Here is a 22,306-nt window from a genome sequence, read left to right as displayed (position 1 = left end):
TGTAACTGTTATTTCACAAAAACAGACACCATGGGTTTTTTTTTCCTCAGAGTCTGAGTGAGTTCTGAAGCAGAGTCTCCTACGGACAGCAGTTTTATACAGAAATAGCTACAGCATGGCAGGCTATGGTGAGTTAGGCTACGCTTGGTGGGATGGAGGGTTCCCCAGAGTTATTCACAGTAGCTCATTCCAGATGTGCCCATCAGAACAAGGATCCAAGGGTTGTGCCCATCTCATACAAAACTGAAGTTGTTACCAGACATTGCTATTTTGCCAGAACATGGCAAAAACAGTGACATTCAGCTACAGGCAGCACAATCTGGAAGCTATCACAATTGTCTGCAGCGTTGTGCTGCACACCCAGARTATCCCAGTAGGAGGAGAGCCCACAGAGAGCAGATGCCAGATCAGCACCTTTGAAGCACCTAATGCATGTCAGTAAGGGTCAGTTTTTGCCTCACAGAAAGATTGAGGCCTGTCATGTTCCTGTATACCAGTGCATTGATGTTCATAGGCTAAATACCCTCCTAATCCCTATTCTGTGGAGCTCATGTCCTAATTCAAAGAAGTCTGCCCTTTTCCCAAAGCCAGCTCTGAAGGGTTGCCTGCCCATTCTTCAGCTGAGATGGCCAAAGCTGACTGGACTCCATCTTTAGAGAGTCTTTACTGATTAGCCCTCTCACTCCACATCCTCTGTTGTCCTCTGTGATCAACAGAGCTGATCCTTCTCAAGAGCCCCTCCTATCTTTATATCTTCCAGGACCAGGCTTCCCCCCCCCTAATCTTTGCAACCRGACAAGCTGGTTGCTTGTTTCCTTTCTCTGCTGTGTCTTTCAGTATAATGCCTAGAACAAATGTGCTGTGCTTCACTCTTTATTATTCTACCAACATAAAAATTACCTTAAAATACTTTATAAAATATACCTTGAAAAATCTAACATTTTCCAGGTCCCTAGCGCTTCCCAGGAAAAGGGCTGGAGATAAAGATCCAAAGGGATTCCTCTTACTGCAGACCTTCCCATAACAGATCCCAATAGCCAAGGAGTGGGAGAAAGGAATATTTGGAAAGAGCCTGTGCCTGAAAGTGGCTGTGACTCATCCCAGGGAAGACAACTGGTTACTAGTTCAGTTCATTCAGAGATCATTTTCTATGTAGGTACAAAGAGACGCAGTTTTCAGAGGAACACTTTGAGAAAGGCATGTTTGCAGGAACTGTGGAGGGAAGGGCAATATTAATATCTATGGCTGTTGTCCAAGCTGCCAGATGCTAAAAAAGATTCCAGTCTATGGGGGACACTAATAAAGACTCTAATAAGAGTCTGGGGACAAGGAAGCCTCCCTTCAGGACTAGGAGTCCTGGAAGGGAAATCCACGCATGCTTTTCAGGGTCAGCAGAGGGAACCCAACCAGGAGAAGCTTGTCAAAGCTGGAACAGGATATCCCAGGATTGGTCTTTAGAGATCTGTAAAGGAAACAGCAAAGAATTGCCTCCTATGGTCTTAGAGGGAGGTCTCCAGCAACAGGACACCTTTCTTAGCCGGTCCAAAGGGTCAGGTGGGTAGCAGTCCCAGAACTCCTAGGCTCTGCTCCTCTCTTATTTGGGCACAGGATACTCAGTGACATCTGTTGCATCAGGTAAGTCCTGTGTCTCTTTTATCTGGGGAGCAGCACTGGGGTTAGGATTCTGGATGCTGCCTATAAAAAGTGGGATGCCTGTTTCTTCCTCAAAGATAATGAAGAGAAAGGGTCGGTCGAGGCTGAAGGCAGAGAGTGACCGTGACACCATGACGCTGGTAGCAGCAGATGCTTCCACCCCATCTTCTTTAAGCTCCAGTGTAGACTGGTGTTGTATACTGGATACAAAGAGAGGTTCATCTGTAATCTTCCGGAGATCTGGGTTTGTGAACAGCTCTTGGAGGCCTATGGAGAAACCAGGCAAAATTAACCTTTCCCATTTSATGCCACGGTGTGCCACCAGCTCTGATTTTCCTCAAAGCTATCTGGAGGAAGCAATTCCCTAACCTTTGCTACATGTGTTGCTCAACACAGAGGGTTAGAGAACATGCAGGTAGCAGAAGCAAAGGCTGCAGTCTAGCCAGATTCTTCAGCTCTTCACTGCATGAAAAGCTCAGAATGCCATAAACAGAACAGTTTTTACATGTCTTGTCCACCTTCTTTAGAGCAGGAGTATAAGTACTTGAGTGCTTCCTTAAAAAAACAAGTGTGAAATCCCTTTCTTGCTAGGCTAGAAACACTTTTAGAAGGGAGACTGTTTTTCAGGATTTCTTTAAAATAAGTATACTGTTAATTTATTTTCATCTGGAAATACAGAGTATAGTCAGATCTCAGCAGAGTGTTTTTCAGTAAACTCTCTCTTAATTTTAGCTTTTGTGATCTGCATTCTCTCTTTTGACAATTTATACMTCCCAGACACTAAGTTAAATGACAAAGAAAGAGATTAAAGCTTGAGAGACAGGAGGAAGTTGGTCTTGGCTAGAAATAAAACAGAGTTAAGGAAATAAGGCAATAGAAAGAACTCAAAGATCACAAGGAACTGTGAATGCTGCCTTCAATGATGATGTGCCATCGTCTTGTTGGAGCAAAACATTTGGTGCTAGGCAAGCAAAGAGTAAAAAGGAGGAGGAGAGGAATGCGAGTTGAAAGGTTCTGGATGTTATCTGGAACAAGCTGTGAGGCACAGCTTTAAAAACAAGGATAGCAGTTTTGAGTATTAGTGAAGAGATGCTCTATAGATTGATCAGATACTCTTATACTGTGCAARTCCAGTGAGAGGTCTTACCTATTTGACTGAGAACCTTGTTGAGTTCCAGCTGATAGTCTACTTTTAATTTGGGTATCTTCACTGTGGTGGGTACCTCTTTGGGGAAAAGGCTGCGTAGTTGTTCATARGGGAAGTTCTCCAGCACATGAGAGACATTCCAGCTAAACTGGTTTGGTACAATGGCCAGGAAACTCATGTTGCCCTTAAAGGGAAACTTGGCCACCTGGAAAAAAAAACAGTCAGAATAAWTTACAGACAAGGAAGGACGGAGTCCAGAAACTGATGCTTTAAATTTTTTTTTTCTAATTTTATTACAGAGCCAGTCTAGCCATAGGAGGAAAACAGTCTAGTGGGAAGGAGGTGTCTGATTTCTCCAGGGAAAGAAAGTTCTGTTGGAATAGCAGCATCCAATTTGGGTATTTAGTATCAAAAAGATTAAATACATAGGAAAAAAGTGTGCACAAACATTGTACCTGCTCTTTCAGTAGTCACATTCTGAAGGAATTCAACTGTGCAATGCTTGGAGGAATTAATTTTCCATATTCCTCACTTCTCTAACTTGGAGCTTAAAAACTCCATTATTACCCCACTTAGTTCATATCCCTTCATGGTTTTGCCAAAACTGAGAGCAAGAATTCATCATTCTTGCTAGAAAGAAGTACAAAGAATGCTTATTAACTTTTTGTCTGTACTATCCCTGTGAAAAGTCATTTGGTTTAGGGAGAGAATAGTTGCACTGTGAAATGCAATGCAAGAGGAGCACTCCTAATAGAGCCTTACCTGAACATCCTGGGACTCCAGTGTAAACCAACTCAGGGAGTACTTCTGGGCTTTCATCATCTCAACTGGGACCATGAAATCATTGTCAAGGTGGAATATGTCTGGCCCAGTGAGGCTAGCATCAAACTTATTCCTCCAAAACCCTATCAACATAAAAGTTGAAAATTCAACAGAGTTAAATTCAGGCAGGAAAACAGAAACTGCTTAGACAACACTCCTCCTATCATGAGTTCTCAGAGAAGACAGATAGTGATGAGACAACTAGAAATTACAGCAGAGAGAAGTTAGTACCAAGGCTGGAAAAACCCTAACAGCAGGAAGCCCTTATCTTCCAGAGAGGGACTATGGAATAACAAAGCGAACCAGAATTAATCCTCATGCCTTAGCGTGGGAGATTACTGAAGGCTATGAAGATAAAGTAATGGATGTTTGTGAAGTGCTTTGAAAAATGAAGAGTTGCCTTTGTGCTAAGTACTGTGAAACAGTGCTCCAAGAGCAAGCAAAACATTTGCAGTTTTACCCAGGAAGTAAGTTTCTCTGGGTGTTTGGTCTATGTTTCCATGCATGACCCTCAGGGAATTAAAAGAGGAAAACATTCTAGACCACTGGGCTCTAGTCGGAAAGAAACCCACAGAAGCTGCCTCTGGGCTCTGTGGTTGGCATGCAGTGAGGTGTGTGCGACCTGGTTAAGAGGAGCAGTGATGTGCTGCTGCCTGGGAGCCTGAACCAGGAGGCAAAAATACTTCCGGACCCACCTGCTACATTCTGGCTCTGGTGTCAAGCAACATTTTTAGCACATTTCAAACAGTTRAGAATCATTACTATATAGAAATCTAAGCAAGAGGAACAGCAGATGTGGAAAAAAAAGAATAAGCAGGTTGACTAGCAGGAAGCAAGGAAAGAAGACACCATTCAACTTCAGTGTCTGTGCAAAGCTAGTAGTTTTCTAACTATTCCTCAGGAAGGTCARGCTTGAAAAGTAAGACCAGTGGAGCTCACCATGGAAATGGATAGCACTGAGCAAAAGCATCACTGTGTTTCCAGGAAGCTGATGTAGAAAGGTGGGTATTTGCCCATTAGTTGCCTCCTCTACCCACTTGTTTATGGCCATAAGGTCATCCTCACTGTTCCCAGAAAGGGTCACAAGCTTTGCCCCATAGAATTTCTCTGAATCTTCCAGGAACTTCTCCTTAACCTCAAATCCTGGTAAGGGGGAAGAATAGCACATGAAGTTAGCAATCCTTGAAAAAAATGGCTCAGTCAGCCAATGCATGGCAGATGCTGCCCAGAAGAAGCACTTAGGGAAAAAAATCTGCCTCTCCCTGGCGAGAGTTTGATTTTGGTGTGGGGAGGCTGCCTCTTTGCCAGCTCTCACCTTTCTGCAGGTACACACGTGAAGCAGCGCTGAGCAAGGATTCTGCAAGCCGCCTGCGCACGTTGCTTAATGTGTAATGGAGACAGGGCACTGACGTTAGATGCATCACCTCCAGCAAACGCTTCTCTGTCAGATTTGCTGCTCCTAAAAAAGTGGAGTCAAGTTCCTGTTAATTCATAGCTCTGTACTGGAAGGCAGGGACAGTATTCTGGCTGTCTCCTTTAAGAAACACAGTGTGCCTTACAAAGAGGCTGTGGAAATCTGAGAACAGGAGCCTCAACACAGGATGCTGAGGGCAGCTCCAATTGTAATAGAACTTAATTAAAGCTACAGGAATAAAATTTAGGGAAAGGTGCTGCATTTAATCTCCACATTTTGCACTTTAGTTCCTAGTAGCTCCAAGATTGGGTGCTGGGAAGGACAGGAGCTGGTGCTTTTGTAACTAATATGTTACCTAGTGCCAGGTGAGACAAGGCAAGGGTGATGCTGAGGGGAGACAGGATCACGTTGGCTCTGTTGGTTTCCAGCTGGACCTCTCTGAGGAGATCAATGCTGAATTTTATCAACCCTTTTGTTAGCCTCTGGCTTTTCTTCCAAGTCACGTCACAGTTTTTATCTTCCCCCTCATCTTCCTCTTCAGAAGAGTGAACTTCCTCTGGGCTCCAGTCATTTCTACTGCCTCTGGTGGTTGTGGTGGTGAATGGTAGCGTGGGTCGGTAAATCTCCTCCCAGGCTTCTGAGGTAGAATCCAATACCTCAGCATTCAGCAAGGTTGGAGCAGCTTCTGGCAGAGCACAGGGGGTATCTACAGTGTGCATGTCCAGTTGCACAGCGCCAGCCCCTTCCAGATCCTGGGAAGAAACAAGAATAGTGCAGAGAAAGCAGGAGTATGACACTGCCTTTCTTAATGCTTTTACTGAAGTCACAGGCAGCTTGCACAGGAAGAGGATGGATGGGCCTCATTCATGCTGCTGCAAAGGCAGCAGCACAACTCCCTGGCTCTGCCTTTAAATGCTGGGAGGAACCTGGGTCAGCAACCAGCAACAGCCCTCCCTTGGGCCTAAGTGGTGGCTGCTCTATGGGCTGCTGAGAGAAGCATTCATGCCCTGTTCTTTGATAGCAATGACTCCTAGGTAAGATTTGTGCTTCAGAGGAGGCTAATAAGCAGCCTGTAGCATCCAGTCTGTCTCCAAACCTTGTACGCACGTGAATGTGCCTGAATACATCTGTGAAGTGTTAGTGCAGAGAGAGCATCCAGGCTTGCATCGTATGCCAGCGCATGTTACACTGAACACATAACTGTATTGGGATTTTCTCAGTTAACATCTCTGTTCTTTCTGTCATGTAACAGAAATTAGAATACACCAACTGACTTGACAAAACTCTCTAGCTTCTCCACTCTGGTGGTGTATTTGCCTGTTTGCCTTTTAACCCAGAGGTTAAAAATGGCAAGTTTGGAAAACAGAAGGTCTTTTATCCCAAGGAAATGGACTGAGTCAGGATCTCGCAGTGGTCCCTCTGCAAGATGGTTCCTGGCCTAGGCAAGTAAACCCAAGGGGGGCAAGAACCACCTCCTGGGCCCCAAATCCCTTCTTAGCACATGTCCTATCCCTTAGCTGCTTATGGGTCCATGACCCTCAGCCTTGATTTCACCTCCTCCTCTCATATATTTTAAGACTCTAGATCCACCTCAAGATTGGTCTCTCTAGTGCTGCCACAGCCTTGATCTGCTTCTGCTCAAATCCTCAGCTGTCTTCTCTTTCCATGTGGTTTCATTCTGCCCCTTTTCTCTCCATATTCATTTTCTAGGCTGCAGCCTATAAGCAATTCCTTATGGAATCATCTGTTATTCTCACACATGCATGGTCTCAAACACATCCATTTTTCCTCAGACCTCTCTGTTCCCRCCAGCATCTGGATGCTGTTCCTCTGAGTGCTGCATGGTCAGAGCCAAGCTCTATGGGTAGCCTCAGACACAAGTCTTTCTTCCTCTTTCTCTCATAGCTTGTTGTTTTCTTCATCTTCCCTTTTCTAGTCAGGAATGAAATAATTCACCTGACAGGCCCTATACACATTTACTGCTGACATTTACTCCATGTGCTGCCCAGTTACTGCAGGTTGGAGCTTCCAAAACAGATCAAGGAGCACAGTGTCGGCAGCAGTGGAGGATGAGGCAGGGACCGACAGCTGTACAAAGATGAATTTTCTCATTCCCCTGGCACTGCTAGATTGCACTGCCTGGGCTCGTTCTAGCTCAGGATGAACTGGAAAACCATTACTAATCCCACAGCATAACTTCAGTCCCCTTGAATGGGAACCAGTCATCACTTACCTCCGACTCCACAGCTTTGTCTAAGGAGAGATGCTTCTGCTCAAAGGCATGTGTCAAAGGCAACTGGAAGGAAAAAGTCCCGGATAGTTTCCTCTGAATTACCGTAAGTTGGTCTGTTTTCCCCCACTCCTAACACGTTTCTGTGGGGCTGGGTCAGACATTGGCACCACCCCAGCTCTAGTAGTCTCAAGGTGTTTGCATAGCAATAGCGTGGGCAGGCTTTAGGACACAGTAACAGAGGCACTGGGGTCCACAGAGGGGAGGCAGAAATGAACAGCAGCCTGGAGAGACTGCATACACTGTACTTATTTAAAAAGGGGGCAGGTCAGAAGTGTACAAAATAATATAYCCTCTAGGGGCTAACCCCGTAGCACAGAAGCGATGTCAGCCACTGTGCTGCCTTCCAGGGCTTCTCCCGCAGAAGTCGCTCACAGAGGCTGAATGTGGCCTGGCACCGCATCACCACTTCGCTCTCCTTGCCCTTTGCAGTACTCTTATGTGCACCAGAGATGCCCCCAAGATAGCCACAGAGCRATGTGACTTACCTGTAGATGGCTGTGCAGAGCAGGCAGGCAGAGCAGCAACAGACCCCAAAGCAGCACCATGTTTCTGGAACAGAAAGACCAGCCGAGAGAGAAGTGACTCCCAGCTGTCTGGCAGCAGCAAGCTGAGCCTATTCAGGGCTACGGGGAGAAAATGATCAGGCTGGCCAAACAGGTTGGCGCAGGAGCTTGCAGAAAGCAGGAGGAAGACGAACAATGATGCAAAGAAACAACACAAGACACCTGGGTCCAACGCCAAGGCAACGAAATCAGAGAGGAACAGGGACCAGCGCCGAGGCAGAGCTGTGTCCACAGCCTGGCTCCTACATGAAGCTCTCTTGGATTTACTCTGCTTGGAAACCCACATCACTGACCCCATCATCTCCATTCATCTGGATCGCCAATGGTATTCTCCTAATTGATCCTAAACATCCTATATCTCTGGGAGAAGGCAAGAGCTCCTTTCCCATGCAAACCCCTAAGGTATAGGCAGAGTCCTGTTAGAGGTGGGAGAAGCAGCACCCAGTCTCAGCTGTGCCCCTGCCTTGCGGGAGAAGGGATACAAACCTGCCTCYGAGGGCTGGGAGGGAATTTGCAGGTGGAAATGCAATACTAGAGCAGAGTTCCTCAGCAATTAGTCCAGGAACATAGAGAGTCCTCCCATTCCCAGCACTCCCCTTCCCCCCATGCTGGGAAACCCTGCGTCTCCCAGCCCCTTGCTCTGGTCGCAATAGCRGAAGGTGGGAGCAGGGTTTCCAGACGAAACCCCACCCATTCCCTGGCCACTGCTTCACCCAGCTACTTTTTCCTGTTTAAGCAGAAATAACCTATCTTCTTCTTAATACAAAYATTTCATTCCAAATCTAAAGCCCGGGCCTCAGGATGGCTTCTGTAACACTTAATTCCTGGGGCTTGCTTGCTGCTYTCCGAGCAGTGCCTGCTTTGAGCTATAGCAGCTGGGCTGCAGCCCCTTGTGTTCCCCTTGCCAGGAGCAAATCTTGAAGCCACTTCATTTTCCTCACCCTAAATCCCGCAGCTACATGTAACCCTGAATACCCCTTTCCTCCCTGATTGTCCCCAGCCTTTAACTCTCTGCCAGATTCACCCCCTCCCTGCTCATTGGAAGAGCCCCCATTTACTGCCAAATTCCAGTTCGTTTGCCCCTTACCTAAGTTTGTTAGCGTCTGTGTTGGAGCTGGTACTTGCTTTAGCTCRGCTGATAGCTCTGCACGGGGCAGACAGTCTCCTGTCTAGCCCTCCCCTTACCGCYAGCGACGACCTTCAGCACCACCCCTTATTTGAGAATTTGCAAGCAAATATTGACTCAGAGCATCCGGTTAAACATTTGTGTGTGGGGGGTAAGAGTGAATTTGTGGTGTACTTGGAGATGGGGAGACAGCTTAGGCTGCTGCACCCCAAGGTTAAGGGTAACACTGAAATGACAAGCTCTGAAACTCCCAAGAGCAGAAATAACCTGTGAAGTCTGTTGTCCCTAAGTAGTGGCTCTGCTTTCTGTATGCTCCCTGTGCTAGGAATGCCCTCTTTTATTCGTAGCCTGCAATAAAAACATACGGGTTGGCATTTATTGCCACAGGTCTGTTTTTAGAATTTTCTTTGCAGAAAWCTCCAGATCTCCCAGCTGCTTCTACTGCAGTGAACGCAAGGCACTGATTTTTAACAGATGGCAGATGCCCGAGGCCTCGTTGYTGCGTACGCAGGCAGGAAGCCGTAATGTTCAGGCTGGGCTGAGCCAAGAGCAGCTGGTACCTCCCCTGGGGCATCGCGAGCACCAGAGCCTTGCTGGGGAGGTTGGCCCTGTTGCTGGCCCCCCAACACACATACATCATTCCATTATAGAGGAAAAGTCTCAGGGAGGCACAGCCCTGGCAGGCAGTCCTCCAGCAGCTCTGCCCAGGCTCTGTTCAGTTTTGTGCCTCATGTAGAGGCAATAGTGATGCTTCCCAGTGTGGGATATGGCTTTACCCATATCCTCAGTACAACAGGAGCCACTRAGGAGCAGTGGAGAATGCTAAGTGGATTGTAAGCTTGTAGTCATCCAGGCTTCCTTGCAATAGCTTTCCCAAACTCACTGCAAGCACTGGGAAGGATTGGAGAAGAGACAGGGCTGAGGTCTTCAGCCATAAACTACTTAGGGATATGCCACTGCCACATGGGGAAGCTACTGCAAGTGGAAAAGAAAACAAATCCATATCCCTGTTTAGGAGAGTCCTCCTACCTTCTAACATCTAGAGCATCTTCACAGCACCCCTCCTTCAGCTTTCCCAGGAACACAAGAGGCAGCTGAAGACAGAGCCAGGAAAGCCACAGCAAACACCCCCAACCCGCTGTGTTGCACTGCACYGTGTTTGGGCCCTTCCAGCACATTCAGCCTGGCGCAGAGCTTCCCCACACACACTTCTGTGCATCTCTTTCAGAGAGTTTATTAGAAGTAAATATTTACATCTATTGCAAATGGTTAATACGCAGCATGGGACTGAGAGCTCCCTTAGAAAGGAAGGATAGCAAGGGCCAACTGCTCAACTCCCCACCCTCCCTGGAAGCAGAGGGCAGCCTTCCCCTCTGCAGGTGGCTCAGATGAAGTAACAGTTCCATGAAAGCCCTTTCCCCTCCCAGGACAACCCACAGCAAGCTCCTCCTCTGCCAGAGATAAAAGCTTCCCAGTCCCCTGACATTAGCTCTAACTAGGCTGAAGGATGGATGGGAAAAAGGCTGCAACAGAAGTGAGGCAACTGCTCCTATTGCTGGACCAAAGACAAGAGCAGGGAACAGACAAGTGCATCCCAGTAGGGAAGGTAAGGAGAGGGAGACCATGCTGGATTGTGCCTCCTTGGATTTCACTCTACAGGCAGGTGGAGGCAAAATTGAGCACCTTTTTGCTGTCCTATCCTCCTACTTTGCTACACGTTTGATCAGCACAAAGGGGAGTGGAGAGGATTAGAAAAAGGATTTATTAAGAGAAGCTGCCAGTGCAACCTTGTTCCACTGCACAAAGAGCACTTCTCATCCCATTGATAAACATGGGTTGTGGTGTTTCTGGGGCAAGAACCAACAAGAACAGTTCATCCCTATCTCACTACTCCAGGAGCCAAAATCCTTATGGAATCATCTAGTTCTGTCATCCCTAGAGAGTCATGTTCCCATCCCAAACTATCCCTCTGCAGCAGTTCATCCCTAAACAAACCGATGCAGCAGATGGGGCTCATGCCTTGGCTGGCTTCAATTCCTGTCTTTGCCCTAGAACCAGTTAAGGTGACAAAAGTGCTCTAGTTAAACTCTCCTCCTCCCATACAGGATCTACCTGGGACTGCAGAACCTAAAGTTAATACAGTACCTCCTCTTGGGCCTTGAACCCACAGACCACCCAAGGAGGATATGCCCAGCACCATGCAGCTCCAAAGGTGGCTACTAGGCCCATATTATGCTATTCTAATAAGACTGTTCAGTGGTTCAGGAGTGGGAGTGAAGGGTAAGTGCAGATGGTACTAGCTATACTGTTGTATTCTTGTCAAGGACTACCTCTTTCCCCTTCTGATGGAGGGGGAAGGATAGCCATGGTCCATATTTCTCCAGAGAGCAGCTCACAGTCCCCTGAGGAGTCAGGCACACATGGTATGGAAAGCTCCAGACCTCTCTGCAGGGGTCACAGTGACCTACAATGCCCAACATGTCTCCCAGCAGCAGTAGAGGTTCCTTAATTATGGCTTTTTTTTTTGTTTAAGATACAGAAAGAGGTTAGAGATGCTTTACTGAGTGCTCACTAACAAGTACATCTGCCTCCCGCATTCTGTGTTCAGCAGCATCTAACTCTGCCTTCTCCGTAAGCAAAGCTGCCAGCTTTCAACTCTACCATCAGAGCTGTGGAACAGCCACAAGCTCCTGGGCCAGAGGTTGCTATGCTAGGAGGCGTATCACGCCGTTGTCAGAACCCAGCAGCAGATGGCATTTTGTGGGCAGCACAGCCAGGCTGGTCAGAGTACCCCGGAAGTTCTCCGAGCTCAGCTTGGTTGTGCTGATGGGCAGGGCTGACGACTCCAGCATGGAGTAGACACCAATCTTGTTGGCCACAGTGCCAGTCACCACTTCGTTGCCGTAGAGGTCAAATGCATGGATGGGCTCAGAGGCAGATTTGTAGTGGTGCAAAGGCTTCTGCTCCAGTTCTTTCCAGACAGTCAGGGAATGATCCGAAGAGGAGCTGATTAGCACATTGCCCTCTGCAGCCTGCAGGAGAAGAAGTGCCAGTGAACCAACATTGCTGCAGTAAAAACTGCAAATGATATTAGCATGTAGCTGCCAACAGTCCAGTAGTCCCAGTGCTATCACTATGGACAGTCCAGCCACTTCCAAGCAGCTGGTGGTACTGGGCAGGATTAACAAGGCATCCAGGTGAACATTCTAAGCTACAGGGCTCTCTGGTAGCTYGAATCCTCCTCTACCGCTGTCCAAGTGTCCAAGAGAAGGGCTGTGTCTCTTCTCAACAACATCCTGATTTGCAACATCACTAATTTATCAGCTGCTACTACCACAATGAGTAAAGAAATTGTCACATGGTCTTCCTCTTCATTAAACCACCTGCCAAATTATCTTCCTTTTCATGGACATGGAATTGGGAGCCCTTTTCACAGTAGGAAATACTCTGCTGAGGGCAGCAGAAGGCTGGAGYTGCCAATTAGCAGAGCTAGTGAGAGGGTAAATAACTCACAGCAGTGAACTTTGTTTAACCTACACTGTGTCGAGGACACTGCAGTCCCAACGCTGCTCCCTAAGGGTGGGTAAATATGGACAAGAGTTATTCATTAGAGCAAGGCTCTCCAAGGGCGGCTGGCAGCCCTGGGGAGAAAGCAACACATTTGCCTCTTCACAGGACACAGGGCTACTCCCTTACCCCTGTTGCAGAGCATGCAGACCTGCTCAGCAGGGCCTGACACTTGAGAGGGCTGCTCAAGCTGGACCATGAACACCCATGCGCAGCAGTAACCAAAAGGCTGGAGGGTCTAGGCAGCATCTTAGGGACACAGCAAGGGGTGGAGAAAAACCCAGAGGATGGCACAGATAAATCCTACCAAGCAGCAGGTTTCAGAAGGATGTACCACACCTCAGTGGCCCGTCGGGTCTCATGAAGCAGCCCCCAACTCTGATGCCTTGCATTCAATCTTTAACTGCTGTATTTTCAGCAGGGCACCCTGATCCCAGCTGAAACTCTTACCTTGATCTGCAGGATGTCTCCCTCATGGGCAGGCCACCCCCGCATGATGAGTCCTGTCCTGGTGTCTAGCAGCACAATGAACCCAGAGGAGAAGCCAGCCATAACGCTGCGCCCACTAGGACTGACAGCCAAGCAGCGGATGAGCCCAGCACTAACACCACTGGCCAGGCGAAATTCGTGCTGCAAGAGAGAGAATCCAGATACTGGGAGACAAAACAACTAAGCAGTCCAGCATTGAGGGGATAAGAAACCCTGGGGCCCAGCTGGCATTCATGGAGCCATCACACCTGCCTTTGGACCAGCAGTGATTATGTCACTAATCACACAGATGCCATGGGGCAGCCTGGAGGAGGGTGGTTCACAGAGCAACAGTCTCCTTACCTGTAGTCCTGGCTTCCTGTGATCAATGAAACGCAGCACAGAGTCTGCACTGGCCACAGAGATGCTGTGATAGGGAGGTGGCATAGTGGTCACGGCTGTGATGGGGACTTTGCTGTCTAACTCATCAAAAGTCCGGAGAAGTTTGCCTGTGAAAAAATGGCAGAGAAGTTACAGCAGTAGATGTATGGAGAAGGCACACAACCAATTTGTAGTCTCTACTCTGTTTTTTAGCAGGAGCCACCAGGACTCACTATGGACCTCCTGCCTCTAAAGAGGACTGGGCTAGTACTCCAGTCAGCCATCACCCTTTCCCTTATTACCTGTGAACTGGTCCCAGATGTGCACAGTCCCATCACAGCTCACCACGTGCTGCGATGCCTCCAGCTGGCTCACATAGAAAACAGACTTCTTGTGCTCGGTGTACGTGAACCGTGGCGGCACTTCACTGGTACCATCCCCGTAATTGTACAAGGGCCAGAGGCGGACAGTTTTGTCCTTGCTGCCACTAAGAAAGAAGTCCTCACTGCTGAGTGGTGCCAAACACTTGATGGCCCCTGAATGCCCTGAGAAACTCTGTAGCTTGATCTGGTGGAAGTGGAAGCGGGGGTCATGTTGGCTCACCCCAATCTCATACTGCCAGTAGGCCAGCCAGTTCCCACACAACATGTGGGTGCTGCGAGGAAGGTCATGCTTCAGGGTATTTTCCTCGTTGGATGAGCTAGGAATAAAGCCATCAGTGACAGCACTGAGGCGAAGTAAGCCAAGACCCTCGCGCTGTGTGTCCACAGGAACCTGGATGCGATTCCCTACCAGCACGCTCCCAAAGGTGCCAGAATGACTGTCCTCRTGGTGGCTAGAGAATGGTTCGGCCCCTCGCATATCTTGCTCTGAGCATGCCATGCTCTGTGTTTGTTCTAGGCTAACCACCTGCAAGTTCTTCGGGTTCACGTTCTCCAGGTAGAGGCTGGCCAGCTTCTCAACCAGCGAGTGGTTGGGCACAACCATCCTGATAACATCGCCTGAAAAGAGACAACATGGCTCCAAAGGAAGGAATTTCTCCACCACCTTCATCCTCTACCATCAGCAACACACTAAGGGTCATCACAGGACTGTGATCACAACATCCCCCCAAGCTAACCACACGCAGTTCACAGTCAAACCAGTCTGAAGTCCTGGTGGGCTCCCTGACCCAGCAAGCTGGCTGAGCCACAGCGTGGAAGCTGCAGACTTCTGCCAGCAGCCCTCCAACTCACAGAGTAGTGCTGCCTGTGAGTTCATATCAAGCTCATGTACACAGAGCACACAGCAAGGAGCTCTCGGAAAGCTCAGGAAAAGGAATTAGCCAAGCCGTACCTAGCAAGCAAGAGAAGGGGATGTAGGTGATGTAGGCCATCTCAGGATTAAACACCTTCTGCAACTCTAACAGCACTGCTGGATCCAGGGCCAGCAGCTTCCCATTTGAGAGAGGCACCTCCATCATAGACATCTCACAGCTGCTCAGCGACTCTGACGTCAATCCCTAAACAAGAGAAAACAAGCAGATTCTCAAGATCAGACACTCTCACCATATCATGAGTTACACAAACACAGCCTGGGCTGGACATTGCCAACAGCAGTACTTGCAGGTATGCCCACCACATTCCTGCGGCTGTGTACTGGGGAATGGTGGGAGCATCTCTCACACATCACTGACCTGGTCTTCCAGCTCCTGCAGCAGTGAGAATGCCCCAAAGAAGTTTCTCACAGTGTCACTCAAATGCTGCTGTACCATCTCCTGCCCAATCCGCAGGCAGATCAAGGCAATTAGACTGATTGTCTTAACACACAGGACAATACGGGCCTGGGCACCACTGGGGAAACTGAAGAGGACATCCATTATCAGTTTGCCCCACACACAGCCCTTTTYCCCTCCTCTATTTGATGCTTCCTGCCCTCTCTGTATTTTCAGACAGAAGCCAGGGAGGTAGCATTTTCAGCAGGTCTTGGACAACGCAAGCTCTACCTACGTACTATGTCCCAGTGCAAGGAGGTGCCCACYGGGGTAGGAACAGCTCCACAATCCCAGGATGTTCCCTCACAGAACTATTCCCAACCCCCAGATTTTGAGTTGTGCCGATTTTGGCTGAAGGCACAGAACACAGTAAACTGCAGCACTTACCCAACAACAGGCGAAGTGAGGGAGCCCAGCACTGGAAGCAGCACCTCCTGGGTGATCTTGGGGAGAATGTCCATGAGCGTGGTGTCCGAGAGACACACTACAATCTTCTGAGTCAGTGTCACAGCAGCCAGGAGCCCTGCTTCTTTTCGACTGTTCAGTCGGCCACCACCAGACCCGCCACCAGGAGCAACCTGCAGAAGAAGTCCTCCAGTGCCAGAGCGCTCTCTGTGCTCAGGCCACAATCTCCCCAGCAGGACACATCAAGGGTGATCCCAGGATCACTGGAACTCAACCTCAAAACCAGGCACAGCTGTGCTGCCTCACCTTGCAGGAGGGGAACCTGTACAGAGAGTCTCAGTAGCAACTCTGTCCTAAGGGGTGAGCCTAAACACAAGGTCTGCTGAGCAGATTTTGATATAAGAGAGGAGCTTGGAGAAAATGGGACACAACATCCCCAAACTCACACGTGTCCTCCAGAGAGCATCTCCCTGCAGGATACTCCTACATTTGGGAATTTCAGAGGGAGGCAGATAATCTTGAAATGACCCAAAGGATCACCTGCTTGTACTAGGACACCACAGAACATCATTTGCCAGCACAGGAAAGAGGGGAAAGCTGATACATCCGAGCAACATACACCAAGAATCAGTGTTTTCATCTCATGTCTTGTTCAACCTGGATGCACAGACTGTGGAAGAACCATCCTTGCATGGAATATCCAAGGCAAGCAGCAAACTTGCTGCTGACTTCTAGAAATCCAATTGMTGATAACATCACAAGGGAGAAGAGTACATCCTTTTTTTGCTGACAGTGTACCAATACTGGTTACAGCAACACCAAACAGCTAACAATGCCAGCAGCAATACTAAAAGATATCTTTCTAGATTGTCCTCTTTCTTAACTAAYGCTCAAAGGCAAGTCAAACACCAAAGAAAAGAGAGCCAATAACAAAAATAGCAAACAATTCCCAGTTTCCGCTATATTTCTTGTACACCTGCCATCTTCCAGCTCATCGCAGAGGCTCACAAAATATCCGCTCTGCCAAATCTTGCAAAAATGATTGACTTTTTGTCACCCTATTTGTGATCCCCAAGTTTCATTGCTTTAATAGCAGGTTGCCAAATGCTGCTCGCAGGCATATTAACGCCGCCCCCCATCACCTCTGTGCAATAATTTTAGTGAAAGAAAAAGCAAAGCAGAACAGCTGGAGCTATGATTGCAACTGGGTGGAGGATGATTTTGCTGAAAAATGGGATTTTTTCCTCTGAAAAAATCTCCCCTTCAACACTGGAAAAACTGACAATGTTTTTTTTTTCTTTAAATGAACAGCCTCTTTCCCTCTAAGTTTTAATTATCAAAAAGCTATTGAAGTTTTCCATTTAAACAAGAATCAGTAACCAAAATGTTAAGAACCACTGAAAAAAAGTAATACAAAAAATGAGCCTGTTTAAAACATTCAAAATTTTGTTGATGAAAATTTGACTTTTCAACCAGCTGCATTACACATTTTCTTCYTGCTATTCAGCTAAGAATTTCAAGATGAAAAGTCTGCAAGTCTTGCCAGCATTTTTTTTAAATTTCAGTTGAAAAACCTCCTTTAACCTCTCCCCAACCTATCCCCTATCTACCCATACAGACCTCTAAAAACACTGGCTCCAGCAATCTCACTGCAGTCTAAGCYGCTCTAACTGCTGATTATCACAATCCCACCCTTGTGCCAGCTCTAGTTTGRCACGCTCACCCAGCAGAGCAAAAGAAAAGAATATTTTTCCCTGGCTTAGTACACGCCAGCAAAGGGTCTCACAAGGAAAGCCCATTGCTGAAAGAGGGAAGGAGGGCATGTGGCAACCAGTGAAAAGACGCAGATCCATGGTGGCCTAGGTTTGCTAAACACCACAGCCCACATATACAGCCATATGCTTTGCTGGAAGCAGTCGGGAGCTTGTGGCTGGAGGTGAAAGTGCCTCTTCTGGCTGCCTCAGCGCAGTTCTTCTCAGGCAGTGCTCCAGCACGATCGAATACAGCAAGAGCTGCTCAGCCCACACTGGCCCAGAGAGAGTTCAACCGAGCACAAACTTTAATGAAGGAGGCTCCTGATGAGGCTCATGCCAACATGCATAAGAAGAGGTGAAAAAGTAATACTAACCAGGTAGCTGATGTAAGGCAGGTACTGGTAGGTGAGGACAGGCTCTCCATACAGGTAAGCCACATGCACAAGACAGGCCAGCACTGGCTTGGACACCTGATCTCCCAGCACTGGYCGTTTTTGGTAGATATTTCCTGCGCTCAGGGGCCCATTCTCATCATTGCTTGACACAAACTGCTGCCTGGTGGGGCCTGCCGAAAGACAACATCGTGAGTTGAAGCTGCAGGCTACACTCAAGCCACAGGGCACTCAGCCTGGGCACTGCACGCTCTCCACAGCCGCAGGCAGAGAGCAGGGCACACAGCAGATGACTTTGCAGCACAGCCCATCCCAGGACGCTGCGGTCAGAGGAGCAGACATTACCGATGTAGCAGGATGTGAGCAGACGGAGCAGGTTCCTGGCGATGAACCGTGATGTTACAGTAGGGCCCAACTTGGCTGAGAGCCACCTCACCATCTTACATGTTGTATCTGCAAAACAAAAACAGTCACAAGCACAGAGCCTGGCACGCTGCAGATTAGCTATCGCCTGGCTGCTTCTCAGWCCCTGCCTGCCCAGCAGTTAGCTCCCTGGGCCAGTTTATCAGCAAACCGTGCAGAACTGTGCTTTCACTTGACACCTCCTACTGCAACAGCCTTGCAGCCATGTCAGAGTGCCCCATGCTTCAGTTTGGATCTGATCTTTTACACTGGTTTTRTTACTGTTCCCAAGCTGGGACTGCAGACACCCCTAAATCTGGATCCTCTTTTACTAGACAGGTCTGTCTCTCCCTTTATGTCACACACTGCTTTGCTAGGTACAACAGAAAGGCTACAAGCAAACAGGGCCTTACCCAGGAGTATTGTCTGCTCCTTGTCATCAGAGTGGTCTGGCAGCTCCTCTCCCTCTCCATCCTCTGGTTCACTGCTGTCATCACCCAGAGTGACATCCACAGAGGCACCAGCATCCACAGCCAGAGTCAACTCTATATCAACTGCAGTGTCATCATGCTCCTCTTCTTCACGCTCATCCCCCTCCCCCTCCTCCGAGTCCTCACTCTGTTTCAGATCCTGGCTGCTGTCCATTGACTTCAAGCTGCTCTTGTCCTTCTGGGAATCTCCATCCACAGGTCTGTCTTCCCCCAGTGACATTTCACTGGCGCTGCTCTTGTCACTCAGCCGCCCAAGACTGAGTGATTCCTGCTCTTGGGGCTGCAGGGACTCCCCAACATAGAGGCCACTCTGGAAGTCCTCACTCTCAGGCAGGTAGGCTTGGTCATGGAAGCTGACACCAGAGGTATAGTCGAGGAGGTCGAGCGCAGCAGAGCTGTGGTCCACCTCCATTTTGATCTCCTCCCCAAACACACATGACACTGGGCTGTCCCCTCCACTTTCATCATCTTCAACCGTGCCAAGAAGAGATTTGTTCTCCTCCCGTGAGCTCTCAATGCCAATGAGAATCTGCAAGATGTGTGGCAGGAGGTTCAAGAGGAAGGAYTGCAGCCCCAAGCGCACTATTAACTGGGCTACGAAACAGTCAGTGTACAGGTAGAACCTGCCATGGCGATAGCAYGGGGTTTCGTATGCTCCAATCAATGGCTTGAGCAGATATTTATTGGCATTCTTGGGACCCAGGGATTTAGCTATAGGTTCAAAGAGATACCATGCTGCGTAGACAGCGGTATTCTCCTCGGACATCAGAGATAATATAAAAGGCAGAAGAATCTCCAAGCCCTCAGGAGTGATTTCAGAAAGGATACCCTCTAGCTGCTGCCACAGCTGGAAAACAAGTTCCCGGCCCTGACCTTCATCCTCTACCTTCTTTGCCTGGTAGGTGAAAATGAATTTGTGCAGAGTTGGGAAGTATGTGGGGAAGGGAACAATGGAGCTGAAGGGGCTGAGGAGCTGTGTGGGACAAGGTGGGGGGAGACCCTGGGAAATAGGTTCGTATTCAAATAACCACACCGTGCCCTTGCCCATCCTGGTTTTTAGAAGCTTCTCCACAGGCACACTCAGCTGCAGCAGGACATGCAGCACATGCTGGAGTGGGGCTGGGATCTCCTTGGGATGGTAGCGGCACAGATTACGCACCATCAGGAACCGCTCCAACAGGGATGCATCAGGCTTCAAAGCACGAATCTTTGGTGCAAATATTATCTCAGCTACCAGGATGCCCAAAGCTTGCATATCCCTTTGGAAGAAGTCCGAGAGACCCAAAGGTTGCTCTTTGCATGGCTGCTCCATCAATTGCATTTCACTGCTTAAGCCTTTAACCAAGAAATTGTCCAATTTCTCCAGTTCTTCCAAGGCCTGGAGGGGATTGAAGCCTTCAGGAAGTGTGATCTTCATGCCATCCCTATCAGCCTGATCCCCAGCACCTGCTTTGCTCCGACGAAGAGGTCGGACACCTGACATTTTGCCTTCTGTGGCATACACAGGAAGGTTGGAGGGCTGTGCTGAAGGCATAGTGGTACCAGGCTGATCAGCAGCTCTACTAGGAGCAGAAATCGAATCCAGAGCTTCTGTGCCTTGCTCTAAATCATCCTCTCCAGTGATAGGTTTCTCCCCAGACCAGCTGGTTTCACTAGGAATAGCCTCCATGACCAGCCCATTAACTGCATCAGTCACCAGGCCCTGGACATCCTCCAAAAACATAGTCTCCCTGATATTCTGGAGAAGAGGCCTAGCAATGGTAGGAGCTTCAGCAGGTGTGTAGGCAGGTCCCACCATGCGYCTGGGGTGCGGCTGGTCGAAGAGCTGCACAACCCCATAGGTCGTCAAATGTGTGTGGTTGTCCACCAGATGTAGGCAAACATTCTTCTCCTTGACAGCATCCTTTCCCAGCAGCTTGTATCCAAAAGTGAGATCAATCCAGTGGTGGAGATCCTGAGAAACTTCCCGACTCTCAAGCAGCATGCGGTGGACTTCAATGAACTCCTCATAGGAGCCGCACCAGGATGGCACATCCAGGTCAGGCATGTCGGGATGGATGGATCGGAAGATTGAGGGGTCTGTATAAAACTCAGGGATACACTCATCTGGAGTCCAGCTCTGCATGCGCTCCATGCTGGCTGGATACTCATTGGGCTCCCACTGGGACCTCACATGGCAGCACAGGACTGCCTTGGGTGTTCTCCGAGCTGTGTACACATAGTAGGTGATATCTGAAAGGACATCAGAGATGTGATGGGGGACATGAAGCTGCTCCCCACTTGTTCCACCAGCAACAAACGCCTGCTTGGTCATCTCATAGGTGAAGTCCAGTTGCTTGTCTCCCTTGTTGAGACGGAACTTGGATTTCCTTAGGTCCCTGAACTTGCCATTTCTTGTGGTGAAGTCCACCACCCATGGAAGAACTGGRTGGTAATTTGGGTCTCCCATTCTCCTCCCTGCCAAACTGTTTAAACGCATAAGGTAGTCAAAGTTGCTRACTTGCCCATGTACCCACTGTAATACCAGGTCCCGGAGGTCCTTCTGGCAGGCTGTGCAGCCAGCATCCTTCACTTGTGCACCAGAGCTGCTTTCCTCACTTGTTCGTTTCAAACCAGTTTCCAGATGCTCTTTTTCTTTCTTTGGTCTCTCATACTCACTGAAGTTCACTCTAAGCTGGCTGCACAGCTTCTCATCAACAACCACATCACGAAGGGAGAAGGCACCACAAGCCAGACCTGCCTCGTGACAGGCCCTCATGGCCTGCAGCACATGGAAGAGGAGGAAGAGGATTTTGGCATGGCTGTTGGTCAGCTTGGCTGGGCTGAAAGTCACAATGTCATGCAAACAGTACTGCACATAAGGGAAGATGACATACAGCATGTCGGCTGACTCCAGGAGGGCTTCTGCTTGAAGCACATTGGGGCAGGAGGGCATTCCCTTCACAGCTGCAACACTGTCTTTGGCAGGGGATGCACTGGGCCCGCTCTTGCCCACCTGAAGGACAGGGCAGCTATAAACTCTCTGGAGGGCGGCCCTGAGCGCATCCAGAGCCTGCACGGTGGGCGGCGCGTGAGCGTGGCAGTAGGGCCGCACGTACAGGCAGTGAGCTCGGCCCCACAGGTTCCGGTAGTTCTGGGAGGCRACGTTCTGCATGAACCCGTGCAGCGTCTCCCAGCTGCCGTTACGCTGGTCCGTGGGACCATGCTGCGTGCTGATGGGGTAGCTCAGCCTGTCCTTCCGCAGCCCGTGGATCTCCACCCGGGTCCAGCCGGTGGGCAGCTTCTGCACGGAGTGCCGGAGGAACGTCCTCACCTCCACGTCGCTCAGCCCCTCGGGCCGCGGGCAGAGGCTGGGCAGCACGCGGCGCTCTTTGAGGCTCGCCAGCCATTTCACGGGGACGAAGGCGGTGACGTGGGTCCCCTCCACGGCGGCAGCCAGCTGCCGGCGGTCGATGTTCAGGTCCTTCTCCGCTCTCTGAAGGAAGCCCTCCATCCTGGCTTGGCCCCCGGCCTCCCTGCAGGAGAGACGCAGCCCAGAACAGCCACGGGTAAGCCGGCAAGCGTGGGGTGGCCCTGCCCTCCTCACCGACCCCCGTCGCGCGCAGAAACCCGGATTCCCCTGCCGAGCAGACACCACGCAGCAAAATCTCACTTCCCTCTTACAACCGGGGGGGG

The 22,306-nt window shown here is 49.3% G+C and overlaps 2 protein-coding genes across 5 annotated transcripts; both read right to left on the bottom strand.

Annotated features, from left to right (window-relative positions):
* Positions 1-860: 860 nt before the first annotated feature.
* Positions 861-9,467, bottom strand: SERPINF2 (serpin family F member 2). 4 transcript variants are annotated; one of them, XM_085309286.1, is made up of 9 exons: positions 8,980-9,467; positions 7,815-7,878; positions 7,270-7,332; positions 5,392-5,788; positions 4,938-5,081; positions 4,562-4,765; positions 3,563-3,705; positions 2,801-3,005; positions 861-1,920 (listed from the first exon to the last, which is right to left on the bottom strand). In XM_085309286.1, the coding sequence occupies exons 2-9, from the start codon at positions 7,872-7,874 to the stop codon at positions 1,595-1,597; spliced, it is 1,542 nt and encodes a 513-aa protein (XP_085165412.1). In that variant the 5' UTR covers positions 7,875-7,878; positions 8,980-9,467; the 3' UTR covers positions 861-1,594. The 4 variants fall into 4 exon arrangements, with proteins under 4 accessions (XP_085165412.1, XP_085165413.1, XP_085165414.1 ...); XM_085309287.1 differs by having other exon boundaries at positions 7,815-7,952; positions 8,980-9,016; XM_085309288.1 differs by lacking the exon at positions 7,815-7,878.
* Positions 9,468-10,236: 769 nt separating this feature from the next.
* WDR81 (WD repeat domain 81) lies at positions 10,237-22,221 on the bottom strand. The gene is made up of 10 exons (XM_085309284.1): positions 18,554-22,221; positions 18,084-18,191; positions 17,721-17,911; positions 15,575-15,765; positions 15,110-15,275; positions 14,770-14,935; positions 13,737-14,435; positions 13,417-13,562; positions 13,036-13,215; positions 10,237-12,050 (listed from the first exon to the last, which is right to left on the bottom strand). The coding sequence occupies exons 1-10, from the start codon at positions 22,122-22,124 to the stop codon at positions 11,724-11,726; spliced, it is 5,745 nt and encodes a 1,914-aa protein (XP_085165410.1). The 5' UTR covers positions 22,125-22,221; the 3' UTR covers positions 10,237-11,723.
* Between the last annotated feature and the right edge of the window lie 85 nt (positions 22,222-22,306).

Source organism: Rhea americana, unplaced genomic scaffold, assembly GCF_003343005.1.
Source record: "Rhea americana isolate MKP2758 unplaced genomic scaffold, rheAme1 scaffold_295, whole genome shotgun sequence".
NCBI classification, from domain to species: domain Eukaryota; kingdom Metazoa; phylum Chordata; class Aves; order Rheiformes; family Rheidae; genus Rhea; species Rhea americana.
The sequence above is the reverse complement of the archived record's forward strand: the minus strand, read 5'-3'. Positions and strand labels throughout refer to the sequence as shown.